The 24,172-nt window shown below is 34.2% G+C and overlaps 2 protein-coding genes across 5 annotated transcripts in view; one reads left to right on the forward strand and one right to left on the reverse strand.

The window, feature by feature from the left end:
* srl (spargel) overlaps positions 1-24,172 on the reverse strand; it is a 129,334-nt gene that overhangs the window by 14,801 nt on the left and 90,361 nt on the right. The gene's annotated exons all lie outside the window — the stretch shown is intronic.
* On the forward strand, positions 1,215-23,339 carry osy (oskyddad). The gene is made up of 13 exons (XM_066289880.1): positions 1,215-1,436; positions 17,061-17,249; positions 17,310-17,469; positions 18,386-18,522; positions 18,574-18,793; positions 20,610-20,883; positions 20,941-21,317; positions 21,371-21,548; positions 21,607-21,722; positions 21,911-21,981; positions 22,072-22,337; positions 22,399-22,573; positions 23,009-23,339. Exons 2-13 carry the CDS (start codon positions 17,071-17,073, stop codon positions 23,133-23,135), a joined length of 2,280 nt encoding a protein of 759 aa, XP_066145977.1. The 5' UTR covers positions 1,215-1,436; positions 17,061-17,070; the 3' UTR covers positions 23,136-23,339.

Genomic DNA, 24,172 nt, shown 5'->3' on the forward strand with positions numbered 1-24,172 from the left:
ATACTGACCATCAATGAAGTAGCGTGAGAATACAAGTGTGCAGAATGTCCCATCAACAACTAGATCATTTAATTTTTGAATAATTTTACGAGAAACTAATTGACTAGCTGCCAACCAAAAGTGTGAGATTTATTCCCAATTTACAGAATAAAGAAAATTATTTGGGTACCCTGCCACGGTATAGCTTTTGTTGTGCGGATGTATCTGGGACGGTTTACATAAATAACTGAATTTAAGGAGTGCCTAGGTACTTCGTTAAGTGGAAAATTGAGAGACGTAAAGTGGTACCTACAGATATACATAAAAGACGAAAAATCTCACATAAATTCCTTAAAAATTGAAGGAATATCTGTTTTTAATGGACATATATACAGGGTTTCCATGTAGCAGATAAATGAACTTTTTCATTTTTTGACTTCGAGAAATTATGAGTATATTTCGTATAATATATCCATGTTTAAATTGAAGAGATGTCGAAAAAAAACATAAAAAATAGAAATAATAATAGAACTATTAATACTTAAAAAATTGCAATATCAACTATTATAATCTAATGTATTTAATGTTCGAACTGTGCCCCGTTGACTTCTCGACATTGGGCGAGTCGCAATTTAAATTCCTTAAGAATTTTTCTTATCATTTGAGGAGGTATGTGTTGAGTTTCTTGAATAATTTTATTTGTTAACTCTTCCATATTGTAGAATTTATTTAAATATACCCTATGTTTTAAGAAAATTCATTAAAAAGTCCACGAGGCTGAGGTCAGGCACCCTAGCAGGCCATCCTAATTACCATATTGCGGAAATATTTCAATAACTGTTGAGTTTAGATATGGTATATTCCATTAAATATGCACAGAATTTCTCAACGAACGTAAAAACGTTATAATATACCTAGGGTTCCATGAGCAAAAAATGGAGAAGTACATTTATTCACTACATGGGTAATCCTGTATCCACGTCTCTTACATGAAAAAATGCACGACTAAAAACAATATTTGATGTATTTGATGGAAAATATTTCCTTCAATTTTTAACGAATATATGCGGAACTTTGGGCCCTTTATGTATACATTTTATATTCAGATTTTTAAGCATCTTCCTGTATCTTGGTAGTCATCCCCCTATTATATAATAATTACCTAACTAATTTGGAACCACTATAGTAAGTGGACTTGTAATCGCATGTCCACCAAGGTGAATGCGTTTCAATTCCTTCCAAGTTCTAAGTCCTGCACGGTCAGTTTTAGTAGAATTCCTGCGAACGCGAAGATCCTCCACTTCGAAATCGACCTGCTGGCGTGCAGCAGAGTGACAACTTGTTTTGTCTACGGTGTAGTTCGGTTAGTACTGTAGACTTCGGTTCTCATTCGTGGATATTTTCCCTGTGATCTCATAAATGAGGGTTTGATTAAAATCAGAGAGGTTTCGAAAAACGTGAGTGAGTATGAATTTTTTGTTAATAAGTAATCGGAAGAAATTTCTTGTTCATTCATCAGCATTTTTTCTTCAGACGGTTCCCAAGATCCCGATGCTCTAAGGGATTTTTGTGGAATTGAGGACCTTTATGTCGTCTCAACAAATAAATTTCTGTTAATACTCAAAAAATTTCTTCTCTCACTAAAAATATCAAATTGAAATAACACAAAATCGAAAATATTTTTCGTCGCAATTCCTCAACCGCTCTGAATGGATATTATATATCACTTATTCTCTATGAAAGAAATATTCAGTGAGTAATTTTTACAATATTGGAGACAGACAGGTTTATTGGTAGACTAATTTGGGCCGCATTCCCTTTAACGCAGGTATCGTTTGGATACAGCTTAATGGAGTTTATTTAACGACGTTTCTTCGTAAAATAAACAAATAATTTACAATTGCAGTTTTATTGGGACATTTTTGTTATTTCCATCTTCAAACACTTTAAAATTTCGGTTAGTCATCGAACGTTGGTTTTGTTTAAAACGAAGCGAGCAACGTTTGCAGAAATGGTCTAGATGGAAATACAACAAATTGTGTCAACATGGATACCTATTTGTGCACAGGGCCGGCCTTAATAAGGTCTGACATGCTGGGCGAAATTTTTTATCCCTACCCCTTGAAGAAGAGAAACCGCCGACTAGGAACATGTTATTTTTGAAAATCATAAATTATCAGTAAACCATCTGTGTAACTTCTATGAAATTTGACGATTCTCCATTGTCAACAGCTATCAATCGGACGGCGTTCTTAGATTTTTTTCAAATCTTCTAGATTCCGAGCAATTTGTTGGGCCGCTACATTGACATTTGGCGGCGTCAAATAGGCAATAAAAGCAGGTGCTAAAGCGAAATGGTGCTTTTGCTTATATTTTTTTATTTTATTTTGGTAGGTCCAAGGGTACTTTTGGCATACATGAATACAAAGCTTTTTTTATTGCCTATTCTACGCTAAAATCCAATAGAGCGGCCGTAGAACATAATAAAGCTGAATATACAGCAGACGCTGGCTAATGTAAGAAAGGCCGATCCAGTGCGGTTCACTTTATCAAAATGTTTATATTAGCGAATGTGATTTAACTAATAAACGATTTATCAAAGAAAAATTTAATGGATACATATAGTATTTCATTCACGGTGAACATCCTATTAAAAGTTTACAGGGTTCTAATCTTGCTGGAGGTCTGAAATTTTGGATGTCTGTGTAATGGAGTTTGATCTCTTCAATTGAAATATTGATTTCATTGCGAGGTTGCCAGATCAACGTGTAACCGACAACAACTTTATCATTTTAAATGGCACACCATGTATTTCATCATTTTTTCGAAGAAAGCCCGGACGATTTAAACCCCAGTTTATGTATTACATGCCATTGCCATGATGATCCGTTTTCGAAATAATTTTTTTTGGGCGATTTCACAACAAACAGCTTCAAATTGAAAAGCGCTTATCGTTTCAACTATCAAAGCAATAGAGCTGATATTTGAGCTACAGACTCCAGTTACCTGTATCTTGTAGTAATATACATTTTTCAGATTTACCCACAGGGCATGGGAAAACGAGTGCGATATCAGAAGGATATGAGTGATAAATCGTCATCTTAAGTGGAATACCCTATATTTTTAGATGGCACCTGAAAAATCAATAAATTCTTTGTCGAGAATTATCACGCATTGATATAATTATTTTTAGTTAATTTTGACATTTATATGCAAAAATTAGAATCTTTGATAGTGTAACGTACCACCTATTAACTGATTTGAGTAGGAGCAAGCTATGGGGTACTATGGAAGCATTATAAATAAGCAATTGTTTTTTTTGTAATATTCTCCATTACCGGAAAAAATTAAACAATGCAAAATATTTGGACATTTTGAGGACAATGGTTACCGAATTTATAGACAATTTACCATTTCATTTATGTGGGAACTGTTGGTATTAATTAGAGCATCTTTCTGCTGGCTGCGCCAATGAAGCGAGTGTTCAACTTCTTTCAATGTTTCGACATGGATGAATACGGGTCTGGCTCCTTGGAATTGGCTACCCTGGTCACCACATTTTACACCGGTTAACGCTTATTTATGAGATATCATTAAAAGTAGGGTATACCAGAACGACTTGTAAAATATTGAACAATTAAAGGAGCGAGTGAGAGAAATATTGAACCTGCCCGGCCCAAATTAGCTCCAGAGAGCTAAAAACGTCAATGTTATGAATTCAATCCAAGAATGTCTCAAAGCAAACGGAAGCCATTTTTAAGAAAATTTCTAATTTTTAGTAGTTTATTGTAAAAGATGTTACAGTTTCGTTTATTTTACGTGGTAAACCTATAGCCCCCTAATCAAATCAACTAATAAGTGATACCTTTTACTCTCAAACATTCAACTTTTTGCAAATATCTCAAAAACGACTGAAAATAATTATATCAATGTATAATAATTTTGGACAGAGAGTTTATTGATTTTTCAGGTGTCATCAAAAAATATAGGATGTTTTATTCAAGATTATGATGATTATGTTCATTATGAAATATGATGATTAACACTCATACTTATATCCTTCCGATATCGCACTAATTTTCCCAAGATCTGTAGGTGTATCCAAAAAATTTGTAATACTACAAAATACAGGTAACCAATAGGAGTTTGTAGCGCACATTTCAGCTCTATGGCTGTGATAGTTGAAAAGATATGGGCTTTTCAATTTCGAGCTATTTAATGCCGAATCGCAAAAAAAAATATTTCCAAGACGAATCATCATAGCTGCGGCATATGATATATAAAGTGAAGATTAAATCTTCCGGGCAATTCGAAAATGTATTAAAATACAGGGCGTGCCACTTAAAATAACAAACTCACTGTGTATTACCCTGTATACAAAAAAAGAACCAAATATTCTAATAGCGAAAATTATTTTTTAATTAAAAGAAGAATAATTTTCAATTTTAGTTCGGGTAAATTGGTATTTAGCATTGTTTTCCATTTCTCGTGCTCGTAATTTACGAAGAACTGTATGATACTTCTTATGTTTCAGCCCAATCTAAGGCTTGCTGAAAAATTTACATATTCTTCGAATCAGTTATTACACTTCTAACTTCAATGGGAACGTCTTCATGATTCTCACTGTTCATATCTTATTCCGTATCAATATTATTCCACTGCTCATCTTCCTTCATCAATGTTTCTTTGAATGGTTGTATCAATTGTGGCTGTGCTGATAAATTCCCACCAGATATAAACAGCAGTGGAATTGCATATCTTGTTTTGAATCGTTGTAGGCGGCCCTCACTACCTTCGAAATTTTCAGTCTCTCGGCGCTTCCCTCAGTTTTTCAAAAGTTAGGTAAACTCGAGAAACGGTACCATGGTAGAAAGGTAATTTCACGAAATGAGAAATGGCATAAGATGAGGAATCTTTTGGGGCAATTGACAGTTGAAAATTCAATAAAAAGAAGTAAAAAAGTTCACGCTTGTCAAAACTCAGCAAAGTGCAAATAAGATGAATTCACTTTGGTTGTTTGAAATAGAAAATTTAAATATCTTTCTGACGGTAATATTGGAATTTTCTTAGCGATAATACAAAGGAAGATTTGCAAAGAAAGAACAATTTCTATTTTACATTTTTGGTGGTATTTGACGCGTCGTAGAACCGCCTTTTGAAGTTTGGCTAGGTCGTTCAGGGACACCCTGTATAAAGGGAGACAACTTGGAAACTTACGACGGTTTCGTCTGAGGAATAAAAGAGGATGTTGTTATATCTACGATAACGGCACAGGACTTTATCGAATAAAGCATTTTGTGTGAATAAAGTTTATTCATACACAATTCTTAGCCGAATAAATCACAAACTTTAGGTTACAGGAATCGCACCGCCAGCAACCTCCGTTATCTGCTTTTACGTTTTTATTACGATCACAACTGAAGAATAAATCATTTACTTTGAACCAAATAGTTCCATAACTGAATATTAATTAAACCTTATTCAATTAAGATAAATAAAGTATATTAATTATTACAAGCAAAAGCTAATCATAAATAGGTAAAGAATAATAAACAATAACTACTCGGTATTTTATACTCCAAATTAATTTAAGGCAATATAAAAAATCCCAGGAAAACCGTTTTTGCCATATGGAGGAGGAACCCAAATGACGTACTAAACTACTCAATGTGTTAGAACATAACGGGTCATAACAAACCATCATCATTAATCGTTTCGACTAATTCGCCTAATAAATGTAAGAAGTGTTTCTGAAATTAAAGTGATGAATTCCGAGGGAAATTTAATTGATTAAAGATGATGAAAAAAGGCAAAATACTAATGGTGCCTTCTTAAATCTCAATGGCAATTTTAAAACTCAAATGGTTCAAATGATATATGAACGAATGTTTCGTGAATGTTAAGAAGTTCGTTATATAACATAGAGAGTCATTTGCTCACGAGGTGTTATTTATTTTATTAAGTGTGTTTCAACAGATATATTCATAGTATATTCATGTCAAGGAGTCAAGCTTGCACATCTATATATTCTTCTATTCTGTTCTGACGATCTGGAATTGGTTTTCTAGCCGTTATTAAAGTATGTTAAATACATATTGGCAATTAAGGCATGAAATCAGAAGTAATTTGTGTTATTTTTTTGGGAAATGCCTACAGCGGAGCTTAGTTTTAAAACGCTCTGTATGAAAATCGGGTTTGATTGGGACGTATTTGTTTCTATTAAATCAAAAGCGTTGCGATCCATGTTCAAAAACAGGTATTCTTGTGATTTCCTTCATTTTTTCTATATTATTAATTTATTGAGATTTTAATATTTAAAAGATTTGAATTTTAAAGCTTATAATGGAGGAGATAACACAAAATAACATAACACGAAGTATTTTTTTCCATTTTTAACCAATAATCTTGAAAACTGGGAAAAAAGGTTGGAGCTGTATAAAGCAAGATGTGAAGAAAAAAACGAATTTTTTGAGGCAGTTATTGGATAAAATGTTGAACGTTTCCTCTAGTATTTTCAATATATTTATATTATCACACTTCATGCAGATTTCTCCTTCATATTTGAATGGAGAGATTGAAGTAGTATTCTAGTGCACAACTGCAATTTTCTCACTTCTTTATAATTTAATTGATATGTTGACTTGGCTTGTGTGAAATTTTGTACATCTATGTGGCGATTTTAAAGTATTTTATAATATATTAGCAGAATAAATGTTTTTAGACCTCCCCACTGTAGAACATAATATATTTTTTGACCTCATCGATAATGTGAAGCAGATGAAAGGTAATGGTTTCAATTATTTAACGATTTAGAGGACTTGAAGGTTTTATGCATATTACCTATTTATTATTAAAAATTGCACAAATCAAAAAGTTAAAAGTGAAAATATCATAGCTGTTGCTGAAAATGTCCTGCAAAAATACATACTTCACAACGACAACATAATGACCCGAATCCACGTATCTGGACGTTTTCTTACATCAGCAGCCACCTGTATATTGTATTTATCAACAGTTTTCGTGTGTTAATAATTTCTTGAGACATAATTTCTTTCTCGTGACTTCATAAATAGAAATCCAAAGGATTTAAGTCAGGACGTTGCGGTGGCCACAAAACTGGAAAGGCATTACCAATCCAATTATTGAAGTCCTCTAAATCTTCAAATAAGTGATATTGGATATATGTATGTGTATAAATTTTTTTTTTAATTAGCTCATTTCTCATGCGTCTTACTTTGTCGGTGAGCTAAAGGTGACTTTGCATTGCTGACTCCGAATTTCTAATTTGCGTCCCAAACTTGGTGATGTCAGGCCATTTACCCTGTAATACAATTTTGCCTTTCTAACAATAGATAGTAAATTTTAATTGCTATATCCGTCTCGATACATTAAACCCAAAACTTTTATCGATCTTCGTTTTAAGGAATTCGCTAGGTGTATTGCTAATGCTTTTTTTTCTGTTGACTTGGAACACCTGTTAATATTGCTCCGAGAAATGTACATTTTCGAACAATGGGTGCCACAATTGGTTCACGAGCAAATGAAACTGGTCATTGAAGCAAATGCCTGGTTCGCTTCGAGACTATTTCAATGCAGCCCGAGACGTGGTCATATTTTGAGATATTGTTGATTTCAGAGCGTCTTTATCAGTCTAGAACCAAATGACGTGCTCGTGTGAAGATCACATTGGAGAAGTCGTGGAGTCGGGAACGTGTTTTATCCTTTTCTTAGAGAGCTGCCCTGCGTATGAAGTGGCAAAATTTGGTAAATGGTCCTCATACGTGAGAATTATTTGATTCGCTCTATATTTGTGAATATGCACTAATATTTTCTCACGAAGCTGTCGTATTTCACCAGTTTTTATTTCTGATTAAAAAGGGAATAAATATGCGAATATTGGAATTCTCTCATGTGAGCTTTTTACCATACGAACCCTATTTCACGACAAGTAAACAGGATAATAAAATAAATTAGTAAGAGTATGCTGTATATCATTACACGCAATACTGTCCATCAGTTATAGGCAAACTTGTCCTTTATTAATTAACAATTAATTATTTTCGAGTTTTTGCCTTATGAAAATAATTTAAATGTATTACTTTTCAGTCATTACATTGCTCTTTACCTATTGCACGTTATGGGCTTTTCCACGTAAGCCTGAACAGTCAATTAAGTGTTTTGTCACCGATTTCATTTATTCATAATTATTTACGGACCTTGAAACTTCAATGTTATGGTGCGTAAACACATAAGTTTAAATGAACAATATTTTTGGGTAAACTGGTACTACACATCCGTTACAAGGTTTGCCTAACTTAATGTGCAAAGAAATCGTAAAACTTGTATTTTTGTATACGTCTTCCATAGTTTGGTCTGTATGGAACCACTTCGTCTTAACGACCTCGATCTACAAACCCATAACAGCGACGACTAAGGTAACGCAACTGAGCAGCTTAATATGCAATTACCTAACATTAACTATATTCTTCAGACGTTACATATTGTGAGATGAAATGCATGGATTGTTTTAGAAATCGTTATTAGGATGGATTGCTGCAATATCGCTATGTTATTCCATGTTGTACCACTTATAATTGATTCATTGTTCCATGGTTTTTTCTTACTTTTCAACCCTGCCTGCGTTACCGTGACGCTATTTTATTGAATTTAACCAATACAAGCCGACCTCATAATTAATAAATCAAACGGTTTACCTGTGGGAAGTTCGATCTGAATTGTTCGAGCGACTTCGTCGAATCTCATTACTTATGAGCAGACTTTCAACTTTCTGATCGGGTCGGCACGTGGTTAAAAAGAGGGATTCATAATGACTTTTTCGCTATGAGTGAATGTAATGAGATTCGATGAAGTCGCACAATCCAGATCGAACTTCCTACAGGTAAGTCATTTGTTCTATTAATTTTTTTCACGACTTCGTCTCTCTAATTACTTACCTATGCAGAATCAATTCGTGTGTACGGTGATTTTTTAGCTCGCCGATAAATTAAGACAAAAGAAAGGTGAGGTAATTTAAAAAAAAAAAAAAAAAAACTTCATGTCGACATATTTTTTTTGAATTGAATTATTTGAGAATTTGGAAGGCTTCAAAGTTTTATGCATTTTACCAATTTATTACTAAAAATTACACAAATGAGACAGTTTGAAGTAAAACTGCCGTGGCAGTTCGTCAAAATGTCTCCTTCAAGAATACATGCTTCGCAACAACGAAGTAATGAATTTTTCGCCCGAATCAACTTGTACGATTTCTAAAATTTATCAAATGCAAATCAACAGTTAAGTTCACCGTCCAGCTTGTTCACTACTAAAATATATGTTTATAGCGCTCTAGAACATGCTAATATAATTTCGTTGTTACTGCAATGGCAATAGCCGGCAATCAGCTCGAAAATACATATCAAGAAAGAAGTCCACATAGGCCATCAACCCCATCATACAGTTTTTGCCAAGTTCTTCAAAATCCTTTTCTAGCAAAAGCTATTCGATAGAAGCAACGTTTGGGGGCGAATTTTTAATAATAATTTAATAGACTTGAATGCACTTGATGAAAGCTTAAATGCGGATTCCTATAAAAAAATTTTTGGCCAATACACTTTTTGGTTTGAAAATATCTAGTACCAGCATGGTGGTGCCCCCACCCATCGAGGAGCTATGGCTGTAAGGTGGTTAATCGAACATTTAGGAAATACAGGCGAACCTCCATAATGCGAATACTCAAGGGTCCGTGAAGTTGCAGAAAAAAAACAGTTTATGTTTAATTGAAAAATTTTTAATCGTTTTTAATAAGTTGAAGATAGAACCTGTAGTGTTTCCATCCATTAAAAGAAAATGATTCAAAACATCGAAAGCATTTTGTATTTCGTGACTAAAAGGCTTTGTCAGAACAGTCTCCTCGATGTCGCTGTTAACATTAACCGAAGCTGCTTGCTCCGCCGATTCTTGAACATCCTTAATTATCTGTTGATCAGTCATGTGACCACTCGTTGCAAGCCCTTCATCGAGGCTTAAAGTCTTTTAAATTCACATCGCCACTATAGCGAATAGCTAAAAATTCTGAAAATATTTCTCCCAGTTCTTTTAGAATTTGTCGCTTTTTCTTCTTTTGCATTTTGTTTTTTTTTCTTAACTGTTCTCGTAGTTCGGCCAATAGAATGTTATCTTCTGATCCATAAAATTTTTAAAATCAAATCTTGCGTTCTTGAAACAATTTCCGATGGTTTCTGCAGTCATGCCGATATTCCACACCGTATCCACAATGTTAACACAATCAAAAGGATTGATATTTGGTATCTTTTTAGAATGTTGTTAACTGCCTAAAATGTATGCCTACATCCCTTGATCGAGAGGAGTAACCAAGACGTCATATTTGGTGGGAAAAAATGATTTTGATAGCTTTTGATTTATCTTGTATCTTTGGATGGGCAATACAATTATCGATAAAAAGTAAAACCTTTCTTTTTTATGTGGAAAATGCCCCATGCAATTTAAGAAGCCAGTTTTCAAAAATTTCTTTGACCGTCCATGATTGTTTTTTATTTTTGAATTCAATCAACCATCGGAACCTTTTGAAACATCATAACTTAACACCTTTTCCAATAAGAAGAATTTTCAATTTCTCAGTGCCATTCATATTTGTTGCCAGTAAACTGGTCACTCTTTCTTTGCCTAGTTTGCCGCCATGGCACTTTTCATGTTTGAGAACTAATGTTTTGTCTGGTGGACATTTAAACAATAAATCAGTTTCATCAACGTTGAAAATGTCATTTTAATCTAATATTCCAAAAATCCTGATAAAATATTCTTCGCCCAAGAATGTGGCTCTTACTCATATAGAGCCGCATTTTTACCCCAAGATTTTTTTTGGGAAATACCGTACTTAAAAAATTTTAATGTAAGTTTTAGAATTAATTAACCAGACGTGGACGTTAAATAGCCAAATTGACCTCGACACTTCAATCGCTAAAAACCACTTATACAAGGAATTTTTCATTTTAGACACCTTCCCATTCTTTTAAGTTCTCGTATTTCCCAGGTGCGCAAATGTAGTGCACGTTCTTCTTAAAATTTATGTTTTTAAACGCTTAATACGCTTTATCGCAGAGGTGAATTTCCTGCATAAATCGGGAATTAACATATTGTTTACATCACCCAGTGTAGACATTGTTTACGTGATTTTTTGTGTTTACATAACGCAATGTTTACTTTATCGCGCGTTCACGTTATCGAGCGTCCGCTGTAATTTCTCAAAATCTAAAATGCGTGGAAAAATTTTGAAAAAGTCATTTGATTGGCAGTTGTCGATAATAGAGGGATAGATCTAACAACTGCCAAATTTCGTAGAACTTGCACGTTTTACTCATAATTTATGATTTTCTAAAATCACGATTTTCGGTTTTTTGCTCATACTTTGTTCATCTTTGTATAAACGTTTAATTTTGTAACATTTTCTGAATAGGCCCAAAAATGCGAATCGTTTTTCTTACTTGAGAAATTTTATACCTCTCATCGTTTACATAACCCCCAGGGAGTTCACTTCAGTTGGGACACTCCCTCCACGGGTTGCAGTTTTACTGTGGGTGTTTTCAGGAAGTGGACACTGGTCCAAGCAATAAAAACGGTACTAACTGTAATTTTTGCAAAGTAGCAATAACGCCAATTAGTTCCGGTCAGACATTCACAAATACCCTAGTCCATTTATTTAATCCTCTCGGTTCTCCTTACCTGAACTAACTTGCCTATTATATTCTCATTGGGAAGTTCTGCATCCCTGTAAATGCGTTTGTTATAATCCGAAAAGATCGTTTGGTTCTAGGGAGATAAGGACGCCCCGAAATCGACAATATCCCCAAAAATATAACCGAATCTTGGGCTGCATGGAAATAGTCTTAAATTGAACTAGGTACTTGGTTCGATGACCAATTTTGTTTGCTTGTGAACCAATTGTGGCACCCATTGTTCGAAAATGTGCATTTCTCGGAGCAACGTTAACAGGTGTTCCAAGTCAACAGAAAAAAAAGCATTAGCAATATACCTAGCTAATTCCTTAAAACGAAGATCAATAAAAGTTTTGGGTTTAATGTATCGAGACGGATATAGCAATTAAAATTTACTATCTATTGTTAGAAAGGCAAAATTGTATTACAGGGTAAATGGCCTGACATCACCAAGTTTGGGACGCAAATTAGAGATTCGGAGTCAGCAATGCAAGGTCACCTTTAGCTCACCGACAAAGTAAGACGGATGAGAAATGAGTTAATAAAAAAAACTTATACACATACATATATCCGATATCAATTATTTAACGATTTAGACGACTTCTATAATTGGATTGATATTGCCTTTCCAGTTTTGTGGCCACCGCAACGTCCTGACTTAAATCCTTTGGATTTCTATTTATGAAGTCACGCGAAAGAAATTATGTCTCAAGAAATTATTAACACAAGAAAGCTCTTGCTAGATATAATATACAGGTGGCTGCTGATGTAAGAAAACGTCCAGATACGTGGATTCGGGTCATTATATTGTCGTTGTGAAGTATGTATTTTTGCAGGACATTTTGAGCAACAGCTATGATATTTTTAGTTTTAACTTTCTGATTTGTGCAATTTTTAGTAATAAATGGGTAATATGCAGAAAAGATTCAAATTCTCTAAATCCTTAAATAATTTAAATCCGACATACATTCACTCGTAAAAGTGTCGGTACAGCATATTATTTCGTTAAAAAGGTGTTAATATCTTTATACAAAAAAAAAATTAATTTCATTACATTACATTACATTATGTGCTACTCGTAATACTAACAATTTGCATAAAAAAGTTGAACTTACTAGATAAAAAATATAATTTAGTTTTCTAACAGTGGGTTACATCCACAAAAGTCTTGGTACAGAATAAATGTGTTCAATATTAATGTTTAAAAAAGTAAAGTATGGTCTAGTTTACTATTTGTTTATCACGTTTCTATGACTATATAAAAAATACACAAGTTTCTGGTCAGGTGCACCTATTTATTTCTTGTTTTTTATTAGTTTTAAATCTGGCCAGAACACAGTCAAGTATGGACGAACGAAAAATAATTATTGATTTAAGTAAAGAAGGAAAGTCTTACGATGGTATTTCATAAATCGTGAAAAAAAGCCGCTCTTCGGTTCAAAAAGTTATTAATCGTTTTGAGCTGGAAAACAGAATTAAGAATAAACCACGAACTAGGTGTCCAAAATTGTCATCAGAAAGGGAAACAAGATACGTTTTAAACGAAATCAAAAAAGATTCTAAAAAAATGCTTCAATGTTGGCTCCAGAAGTTAGGCAGTACTTTGAAAATACTGTCCACAAAAAACAATCTGAAGGACACTTCGTAGAGGAGGACATAAAAGCTGTAGTGTACGAGAAAAACACTACTTAAGTCAGGTAAATACAAAGAAACGTCTTGATTTTTCGAAGTAATACCGAGGGATGAAACTCGAATTTTGGGACAATGTTATTTGGTCATATAAGAGTAAATTCAATATTTTTGGGCCAGATGAATGAAGAAAAGCGCGAAAGAAGACAGAAGAAGCACTAATTCGGATGAATATAATTCCAACCGTCAATCATGGAGGAGGCGGAATAATGGTCTGGGGTTGCATGGCGGCATCTGGTGTCGGAAATTTAGTAATAATTGATGAAACCATTAATCATCAAGTGTACATTAATATCTTAAAGGAAAATTTAAAGCAAAGCGCAGAAAAATTGTGGTCATCACGCAACTGTTACTTTCAGGAAGATAATGACCCCAAACGTAAATCTTACGTAGTACGTCAGTGGTTGATATACAATACACCACATTTATTAGAAACGCCTCCGCGGAGTCCCGACATTAATCCCATAGAGCATCCATGGAATCATTTGGAAAAACGGATTCTAAAAAACGTGATACATTATAAAGGTGACTTAAAATGAGTTAACTTAGAAAAAATACTAAGTGACGTTACAAGAAAGTTAATTTAATCAATGGCGAACTGTTTATTGGAAGCCCTGATACAAAAGGGGTACCCAACCCTGTATTAATTGACTTTATTTTTTGTAAATATAGCTTTTTTATTATCTGTATCAAGACTTCTGTGGAATTTATTGTTAATTAGAATAAATTAATCTATTTTTTCTATAAGCAGCTTTAAGTTTTGGAAATAATTTGCATAATGTTATTAGTAAGTATACATATTGGAATACATAGATTTAGTTAAAATTATATATTGTTGTTATTTCATAAAAATATTCAAGACTTTTTTAGATGTTAATGCGGGGTACCAACACTTCCTTGAGTGACTGTACATGTATCTATAGGACGTTTTTTTCTTAAAATGACCTCACCTCCCATATGCCTCACTTTATCGATTCTATTATAAAAAATCATTAATATTTAATGGCAAATCTTACCCTTTGGTTTAATAACAATAAAATTTTTGATTAATTATCGGTTCTATTATTCATTCCCGATTGACAACCATTTAATTCTATGGTTACGTGTGTTACTCATGAATTTTGCAGTTTAGGCTTATCGGATACGTTTAAAGGCGGTATTCTAGCAACTTTGATATCACTAAAAAGGTTATTGAAAATGCTTTCCGCCGATATGTCGCAACCATGCCAGTGCTATTAAAAAAAAATCACTTGGGGTGCCTGGAATGCATTTGTTAGATGGTAGTGACGTCACTACACCCTCAATCATCTTCCCCTATCGTGTGATGGTAGACATGTTTTTGAATTTTTCCATTGTTGGCACGATTTTCAAGATATTGGCACTTACACCTTTAAAAAACCAACGCAACATAATAAAAATGTAGCGACTGACTAAATACACGAATCAGGTCTGTGCATGGCGAAAGAATAGGGATAATTTGAAATAATAGTCATTGATGGAGAATAGTCATAGTGAGACGTTGGAGTGACTGGAATCCAACGCGGTATTTTTCAGGTATCAAAAACAAGATATTTGATTAGTGCTGGTAAATGAGCAAGGGCCCATGTTCCAGTATTAACGTTTCATGAGTAGAAGATGATAAGCGATGAATTCAAATTCAAAATAAAAAATATCTCGAAATAATGCATTAATACAAAAAATGAATTAACTTTGTAAATTTTAGTCATAAACATGTCAAGTTAACCATCACAGACTGTATCTATGGGCTTAAGAACATTTCTAAAATATGCAAATATCATAAATTTAAATGAATTTATAACTGGCAGATTTCAGCAAGGTGAACAATGGCACAATGGTCACATTAGGTTTTAAGCGTACCAATACTGATGCGAAAATTCTAAGAAAGGAATGGCTGGTGACTTATGAAGTTTATGATAATATTTAAGGGTTTCTTTTGGACAATGAATAAGACACTCAGTTCCCAGAAAATTGTATTTAAAAATGAGCATTTAAAAGTGTATAAACAAGCCAATAAAACAGTTGGGTATATTTAATAAGGTGTTCAACCATAAAATCCTTTAGGAACATGTTCTTGTACATCAGTCGCATACATAAGTTCAATGTTTCTCTTAAGTTCTTCAATCTATTACCCAAATTTTATCTCTCTCTATTTTTCGGCGAATTCAACCAAATATTAAGAGACATGAAACATAGGTAATGCATTGAAGAACTTAAGAAGAATATTACAATTCGTCAGTGGTGTAATAGAAAATTTTTTTAAAAGATTTTATGGGCACCACCTCAGAAAAAACACACTACTTTATATAGTACTTGGAGGCTATCTTGTTTTGTATTAAGTAGCGTTTATTACTTAATTCGTATACAAAATTTTAAAGCTCCATCTGCAGTAGATCATAAAATAAAAGCTTGATTTTTTTTAACTTTTAACACACTGTAACTCCGCTACCGAGCGTAACCGGACACATGCCTATATGAGCTTTTTTCTTTATTTTTTAATAGAGAATATATACCTTCAATAGTACCGTGTAACGCTGAAATATCTTGTATACTTCTCACTAATACGAATACCGTTAGCGTTTGCTGTTTAACCGATTTGCCTTTATAGAGGATATATGTACCATCATGGAGATATTTCAAGGAGCGAAATACTCTGCAAAATAATAAAAAAATGCTAATAGACCCATGGTCAAAACGCACCTTTTTCCATGTACAGGGTGAAAAATTTTGAAATTTTTTATAATTTTATTTTCGTTTCGATTTACTTTTGTTATACAAAAGCATGTTTTACTTTATGTCGGCATTATCAGGTACGATAACTTTATGCTAATGCGTGATAATGTCCGCGTCCATGTCCTAAGAACAGTGACACAGCACCTTGAGGATTTTGAGACTGAAGCATTAGAGTGGCCTCCAATGAGTCCCGACGGTGATCTCATAGAACATGTATGAGACATTCTGAATCAACATTTACGAGCAGGAGATCTTACTACTAACTCAGTTGCAGAATCAAGAGTATGCCTAGAGAGATGTAGGTTATCTCTAGAGTTAGAGGAGGAAGTGCTAAGTACTAAATAGTTATTTTCTTGTCTTAGATTATTGTTATATTGTTGTTATTTTTACTCTGTTTAATTAAATTTTATAATCAAAATCAGGCTGTTTTATTAGTTTTTTTTACGAGCCTATTTTAAAGCTTCAGGTTGTAGTCTATTTGGCTATAACATATGCAAAATACTTCAGTATATGATAAGTAGCAACAAAAAACACAAAAATGCTAAAAGAAAAAAATTCATTAAAATAAAATATGCAATATTTCTGTCTGTAAGTGTATAATATTGGATATACTCCAAAACAAAATAATCTGTAAAAATGCATATCATATTTTCGCTTCAAAACCATATTCATCACAATATAAATAATATTCTCTAAAATATTATAAAATAAATACAAATATGTATCTTATTTTTTTATTTTAAGTTTAAAATTTAAAGCTATATTGCTTATTATTATTATTATTATTTTTTAAAAGAAAATGTATGACTCCATTACTGCGTCAGAGTGGCGTGTTTCTATAGATTTAGGCATGCAAAAATGTCTGTAAATGTAGTGTTAAACAGATTTTTAAAACTGATTTCATTGAAGGAACTTCACGATGGAAGGTTCTACAGACTTAGAGCTAAGAAGACGCAACTTCAAGTCCCAACAGTCCACTGTCCAGACTAGAAAACAGCAAGCTGTATGTGTCCGCAGGGCCTACAAAAGATATGGGACAAAAAACCACCCTAATGTTATCTTGGACGGCCTTAATATGACAGTTCCTAAAGGATGCATGTATGAGTTTAATGGATATTGCTTGGCACCTGATCACATACGTATTGTATTTGGTTGCAGATATGGGTTGTTGGGGGCCAGTGGTTGCGGCAAAACTACATTGCTCAATTGCATTGTTGGAAGGAAGAGATTGAATTCTGGGGAAATATGGGTTTTGGGGGGAAAGCCCGGATCAAGGGGGAGCGGAGTGCCGGGGCCTCGTATTGGATATATGCCTCAGGTAATATATGTAGCGTATATATGTATGTATGTATGTATGTATATACAGGTGGATTTTTATAAAAATATCCATCCAAAAATCTTAAAACTATTGGAATATAAAAAAAATTCCAAAAACATGTAAATGCTGCATGGAACGCAGCTCATCTTCAACTTTTGATGTGAATAATTGATAAATCATTAATATTAATAAAACTAATAAAAATATATTTTTATTACAATGATGCTTACGTTTGTTAAGATGCATTTCGCTGTCTCTGTAATCGTGCGCATGCTCGTGCGTGCTCTTTTTCATTATTTTAATCTCTAGAACTACCTCCCAAAACATTTATACGTTATTTCCGGACGCCCTGTACAGACATAAAATAATAATAATACGTATCTAATCAAATTAATACTTGAAAATTGAGACGGTTTCACAAAGCTGCATCTTTCATAGTATCATAAAGGGAGCCCATTTGATACTCCTTAGGAATGTGTTTACCTCATAATAAGAATTTCATTGAAAATATTAATAGTAAAAAAAATCAAATAGTAATACGCATTATGTTCACAAAAAGGACATGGTCACATGGGGGAGGGGAAGTTGAGGCAATAAACATGTTCCTACATCAGTGGCATTCCCAAATTATGTGGAAGGTCTAATTAATATGCTGCTTAGCCGTGATGCAAATTTGATTCACTACTATCAAGCTGGTCATTGTCAAAATTAAAAAATATTGTTAACCGATTATAGTTAATCTGTCTCAGACCGAAAAAACCTAAGAAAATATACAGAATCTCTTGATTTAAAAATTCATAAAAGTAATGAAATACGAAAGTGAATTAACCTTGACCAAAAATGATTCCTTTTGCAAAATGAGGACAAGGCCAAATTCACAACCTGGTCGTTTTCGGTATCCTCAGATTTGTTGCAGGAAATCGCTTTATATGGGGAATTTACGATCAGGGAAACAATGAGGTACTTCGGATGGATTTCGGAGATGACCACCGAAAAAGTCGAGGCTAAGCTGGATTTTCTGATCAACCTTCTTTTATTACCCGATGCCGATAGGTAAAGATTTATTTTGACCTTCGTTTAAATTTCTGGAGAAAATTAACGCAGGCAGGTGAAGTGTCTGAGTGGTGGTCAGCAAAGAAGAGTTTCATTAGCGGCCGCCCTAGTCCACGATCCAGAACTTCTGATTCTGGATGAACCCACAGTGGGAGTTGATCCACTCTTAAGGCAAAATATCTGGAACTATTTGGTGGAAATTACCAAGCACGGGAGGAAGACTGTTATCATTACCACCCATTATATTGACGAGACTAGACAAGCTCATTTGGTAAGTATTACTGAGTAAAGAAATATTTATCGGCTCCTATTAATACGTGAAATGTCGTTCGACTAGATTAAACAAGACAAAGTTCAGGTTTTAGGATGGTGTTCAAGAATTTGAACAAAACCTTTATGTTCATGTATTTAAGGAAAATTATTTACTTATGACTTATTTGTGATTTCAGTATTTTACAGCATAATATATTGTCTTTTGAGAATTTGCAATGGGAGATAAAATATCTCTCACGGAGTAATCGTGTCCCTCATTGTTTCACATTACTCAACTTTCCGTGTACTTTGTATCACCTGAGTTTTTCAGAATGCGTTTTGGTACTATTCCACTCGGGCTATCATGAGATCGATATAAAACTTGAAGGTACGAAATTCCGCACGGCGCGACCGGCGTACCATTAGACCACACGCCCATGCGCTTGACAAGAGTTCACTCGGTATATCGACAAAAATTCCTGCTGCGAACTTGATTATTAGACCCAATTCAGAGGGAAATATTGCGTCAAGCCTCTTGGAGCAAGTGCCTACGAGAATATCATTAATTAGCATTATTAACCCCCATCTTCTCCGTAGACCCGCAAACCGAGCTTATGTCTAACCAGAGCTTAATATAGCACTTCTGCTTGCAAGACTGTCAATTTAAGCCAAGTTTAGCCTTAAGTCTTGCAAGTAGACTTAGGGAGGATATGGGGCTATTTCCGGAATACTTTACTCGATAACGACTCAATTTTTTTTGTTACTCAAAAATACGTTGTAAATCATATCAAGGCATGCAAACGTTCGGGGAGTAAATTCAATAGCGCATGTAATTGGAAATATTATGGTAATTACGTGGAATTAAACGTTAAGTAATGTTCCTAGTAAAACATAGAAAAGAAACAAACACTAATTTCCACTGCCATTATTAAACATTCCAACGTGGACTCATTATATCTACATGCGACATCATTATTTTTTTCATATATAGGTATAGTTAATCGTGTCCAGGTTAAAGGACAATGTAACTTTTTTCATTTAAATTATAGATCTTTAAATTGTAGACTCTTTTTATATGAATTAAACGTAATAATAACCTAATTAAGTTTACTAAATTGGTTGGGTTATAATAAACGTGTTATTTCATTATACGTCCTTGATGAGAGAGAGTTATAACCAATTTTTCAAGAGCTTCGTCTTAACAGATTACCACTTGATATTAAGATAATTTTTAATGGTGTCAACAAGCTATCTTTAGAATGTCTCAGATTTTTATTTAAAATATCATCAGTATGGGTTTCGTATTTTAAAAAAAAGTTAAAATTCCTTTAAAATTTGCAAACCAAATACACTGCTTCCTACTAGAAACTGCTGCAATTTTGAATCCCATTAGAATTTCGATGTTCTACATATGGCTCACATCAAAGTTATTTCTATCGCGTAATATGAAATATGAGGAAGAAGCTTCAGGTGACGCAAAAAGACTTGAATTTCCATTATATTTCACAATTTTCTGTTTATCAAGGAAGCTAATTTTTTTTTCTTCGACTGAGTCTTTCCCTGGTTTCATCCGCTGACTGAGCAACTAGAGCAGTTTAAAAGTTAATGAGCATTTTTCCACAAAAAAATTACAAAATTCTGTTTTTTTTTGCATAATAGAAAACGAGTAGTCACTTGAAAACTTTAGCAGTCGCGAGGATACATGTCTAAGCACATCACAAGTTTGGGATTTAAACCATTAATTAGATCAAGTTTAAATTTGTTATACAGGGGGTCTTTATAGAAGGACATTACCCGCGTTCTTTCAAAACAGCTATTTTAGCCATCATTTCCAGATCGGGCTAATGCGTGGAGGTTACTTCCTAGCAGAAGAGTCCCCAGAACAGCTCATGGTTCAGTTCGGTGTGGAGAGTCTTGAAGACGTTTTCCTGAAACTCAGTGTCATCCAAAATATGGGCAAAAGACGGAGGTCCAGCATTGCCCATGCTGTGACTGAAGCCATACCCATCCCGTCCGGAACTGTAAACGATGCCGCGATCCTCGACGATGAAATAGGAGAAATCAGTGGAGAGTTTGGAGACAATACATCTATGTCTAGAAGATCAATTAGTAAGATAAGGTGTAGGATAAGCATGAAAGCACTTTAGTTGATGCACCCATCTACAGGAAGAGTATCTATAGCCCCCGACGCCTCTAACGAGACCATACCTCCAGAATTACCTCCCGAAGACGAACCTGAAGTAAAATGGACCGACTATTTGAACGTCTTGAAGGGCGCTCACATGACGGCACTCATTTGGAAGAACTTTCTTTGGATGTGGAGAAACATACCAGTTATGATTTTCATAATAGGTTTGCCAGTTGGACAAACCATTTTGTTTTGTTGGTCCATAGGACACGACCCAAAAAATATCGCCATCTCTGTTGTTAACAAGGAAATCAACTACCCTATGGAAAGGTGCGAATACAAGGGAGGTTGTAATGCCTCCTATTTAAGCTGCAACTATCTGGACTACGTTATACACAATTATTCTATTATATTAGTGAGCCTTCCCTAGTCATAGCATGACAAATGGGTAAACGTGGTATATTATAGAGCTATCATGCGACTGAAGAAGAAGCGCGACAAGCCGTGGAACGAGGGAAGTCGTGGGCCATGTTGGTGGTACCACACAACTTTTCTGACGCCTTGAAGTCTAGGATCGAAAATGGGAGAGACACCCCTGAGTGGGACGTTGCCGCCGGGGTTATTGATGTATTTGCAGATAAGTCTAGTAAATGCTTTTTGACTCAGAGATATAGAATTGTCTTTACTGACATTTTATATTCTAGACGAAAACATAGCTACGTTTATCACAAGGGACCTTCTATTCGGGATGGAAGGGTATGCCAAGAACTTTTTGGTGGAATGTGATATTAACCCAGCAGCATTTGGACGACCTGTGAAGGTATTGAAACCTTGCAAGTTTTTTATTGCTATTCAATTGAATATATCAGAATTGCTTTACTTGCAAATTTCCATATTCTAATTTTATTACTTAATTCATATTCAATGAACCTATCTCTGCGTAAACGATAATAAAATTCAAATTCCGAATTTAAATTTAGACTCATCTCAAGTAATTGATATTTTCAGTTCGAGAGACCTATTTACGGCTATGGCGATCCCGATTTCACGGATTTCGCAGCCCCTGGAGTAATTCTCACGTGAGTGCCATTAAAAGTGACAAAAGCAATTAGCTAGAAATATTTAAAATAATTTTCAAACAGCGACTTCATCGATTGTTCATATTTCAGAATCATCTTCTTTATGGCTGTAGCTCTCACTTCTGGCTCAATGCTTCTGGAACGCAATGAAGGCATTCTAGAACGCAGTTTAGTCAACGGAATTACTGGCACTGAAATACTATTTTCCCAAGTCATCACTCAGTTTGTGGTCATGCTGGGCCAAACATCCATGGTTCTAGCGTTCGCCTTTCCAGTTTTTCAACTTACCCAAAACGGCAACTGGATACTCCTCTTTACTTTGACCCTACTTGGCGGTGTTTGCGGGATGGGTTTCGGTAAGGAGTAGTGAGGAAGTGGGGAGTTAAGTGGAAGAAAGTAAGTTTTCGTTCATTTTAGGGTTCGTCGTTGCATGTGCCTGTGACACTGAACGATCCGCTACTTATTTGGCTTTGGGAAGTTTCCTGCCAATAGTAATGTTGTGTGGAATTATTTGGCCAATCGAAGCCATGAGTCCGTATTTGAGTTGGATGTCTGATTTCCTGCCCTTGACAAAAGCTACTGAGAGCTTAAGGTACAATTTGTAAAAAATACCAACCTCAGATTATACACCGTAAGGCTTAAGCTATGCTTATCTGAAGCCTCAACTTTAGATCCTCTATGAGAGTAAATTTGACATCATTAACGAAGTTAATATTATAGCAGTAAATTTGCTATGGGGGAGGTCGAGTGAGCCAAAATTTAAGTTGAGCATAACTTAAGCCTTACTTATGCAATCGAGTCTTAAACAAACTCATTCATATATTCGTTAAAGAAAGAAGCGAGATAGATATCAGAATCCTTTTGTTTTATTTTCGTTTATTGCAATGGATTAGGCTTTGCAACAAGGATCTTCATACTAAGAATTTGAATGAAGAAATGTTTTTCCTCTTCAGGACAACTATTAATATAAATAATTTAATACATTTGGGCCCTTGCAAAGATTTTGATATTAAAAATGTCTCTTTAGGTGTATCATTGCCAGAGGATGGGGTATGACGGTACCATCAGTCTACTGGGGATTTATTTCAATAACCTTATGGATACTAATCTTTCTTAGTATAAGTATACTGGCTCTTAAGTTTAAGAAGGGATAAATACCGGATTATTGGCTGTTTGTGTAGATTATAGTTTTGTGATAATTTCTTGCCTTAAGATGTGATTAATGGCAGAGAGAGTGTCTTGTTTCTAATTACAGGGACTAATGTAGATTGAGTGTAGGTATAGGTGTGAAACTGTTAAGTCTCGAAACTGGAATATCCAATGAAAAATAAATAGAGAGTGTTTCTATACCCTTTAAACGGTGATTATTTCTTTATTACAGTAAATGAATGACCGAGAGTCAATATGGACTACCTATAGGAGAAAAGAATGATGCTTTTCTGGGTCTCAGGAAAAAATGCGTATCGGTCAACAAATGAAAAAGCAATGGACGAAGTACATTAATTGCTAGTGAGAATCTCTTCTGAACATGTAATTGTCCAAAACTCTTAAATTAAGAATACGTTAAAAGGAAATAAAATCCGCAACGGACATACAGTCAGGGCCAAAAGTATTCGAACGCTGGCTAAACGTTTACAAAACATGATATTTCATGTTTAAAAGGTGAATAATGAAAACACCTTTTTTATAATGGTGTATGAAATAATTGACACTAAACAGGTATGCATTTAATGTTTAAAAAATATCGAATGAGCAAAAAACAGCCTTGAATAATGAACCAAATGATTACGGCTAAAAATATTCCTGCGATGCAATTTAAGTTTTTTTTTTATAATCAGTAATGCATCTGTTGTTGCTATCCCTTGTATACAAGTTTGGTAAATTTAAACCGCGCGTACTACTTTTAATTAAAAAAAAAAAAACTTTAAATACAAAAGCTATAAGGTTTATCGTAATTCGCCAAAAAATGGTCAGCAACAAAAGAATATTGTAAAGTTAAAAAAGAACACACAGGTGGCAAATTTATAACGAAACGCCCTGTATATTTTATGAAAATTTAATAGACCTTCATTTCCTGATTTCAAAAATATACAAGATGTTGACATTTGGTTCCGCCGTTTTCGCGGTATTTCCATTTACAGGTCGGGATTATATTTCTTCTCCCGAAAAAACTTCCATGAATAAACAAATA

Source organism: Euwallacea fornicatus, chromosome 14, assembly GCF_040115645.1.
Source record: "Euwallacea fornicatus isolate EFF26 chromosome 14, ASM4011564v1, whole genome shotgun sequence".
NCBI lineage: Eukaryota > Metazoa > Arthropoda > Insecta > Coleoptera > Curculionidae > Euwallacea > Euwallacea fornicatus.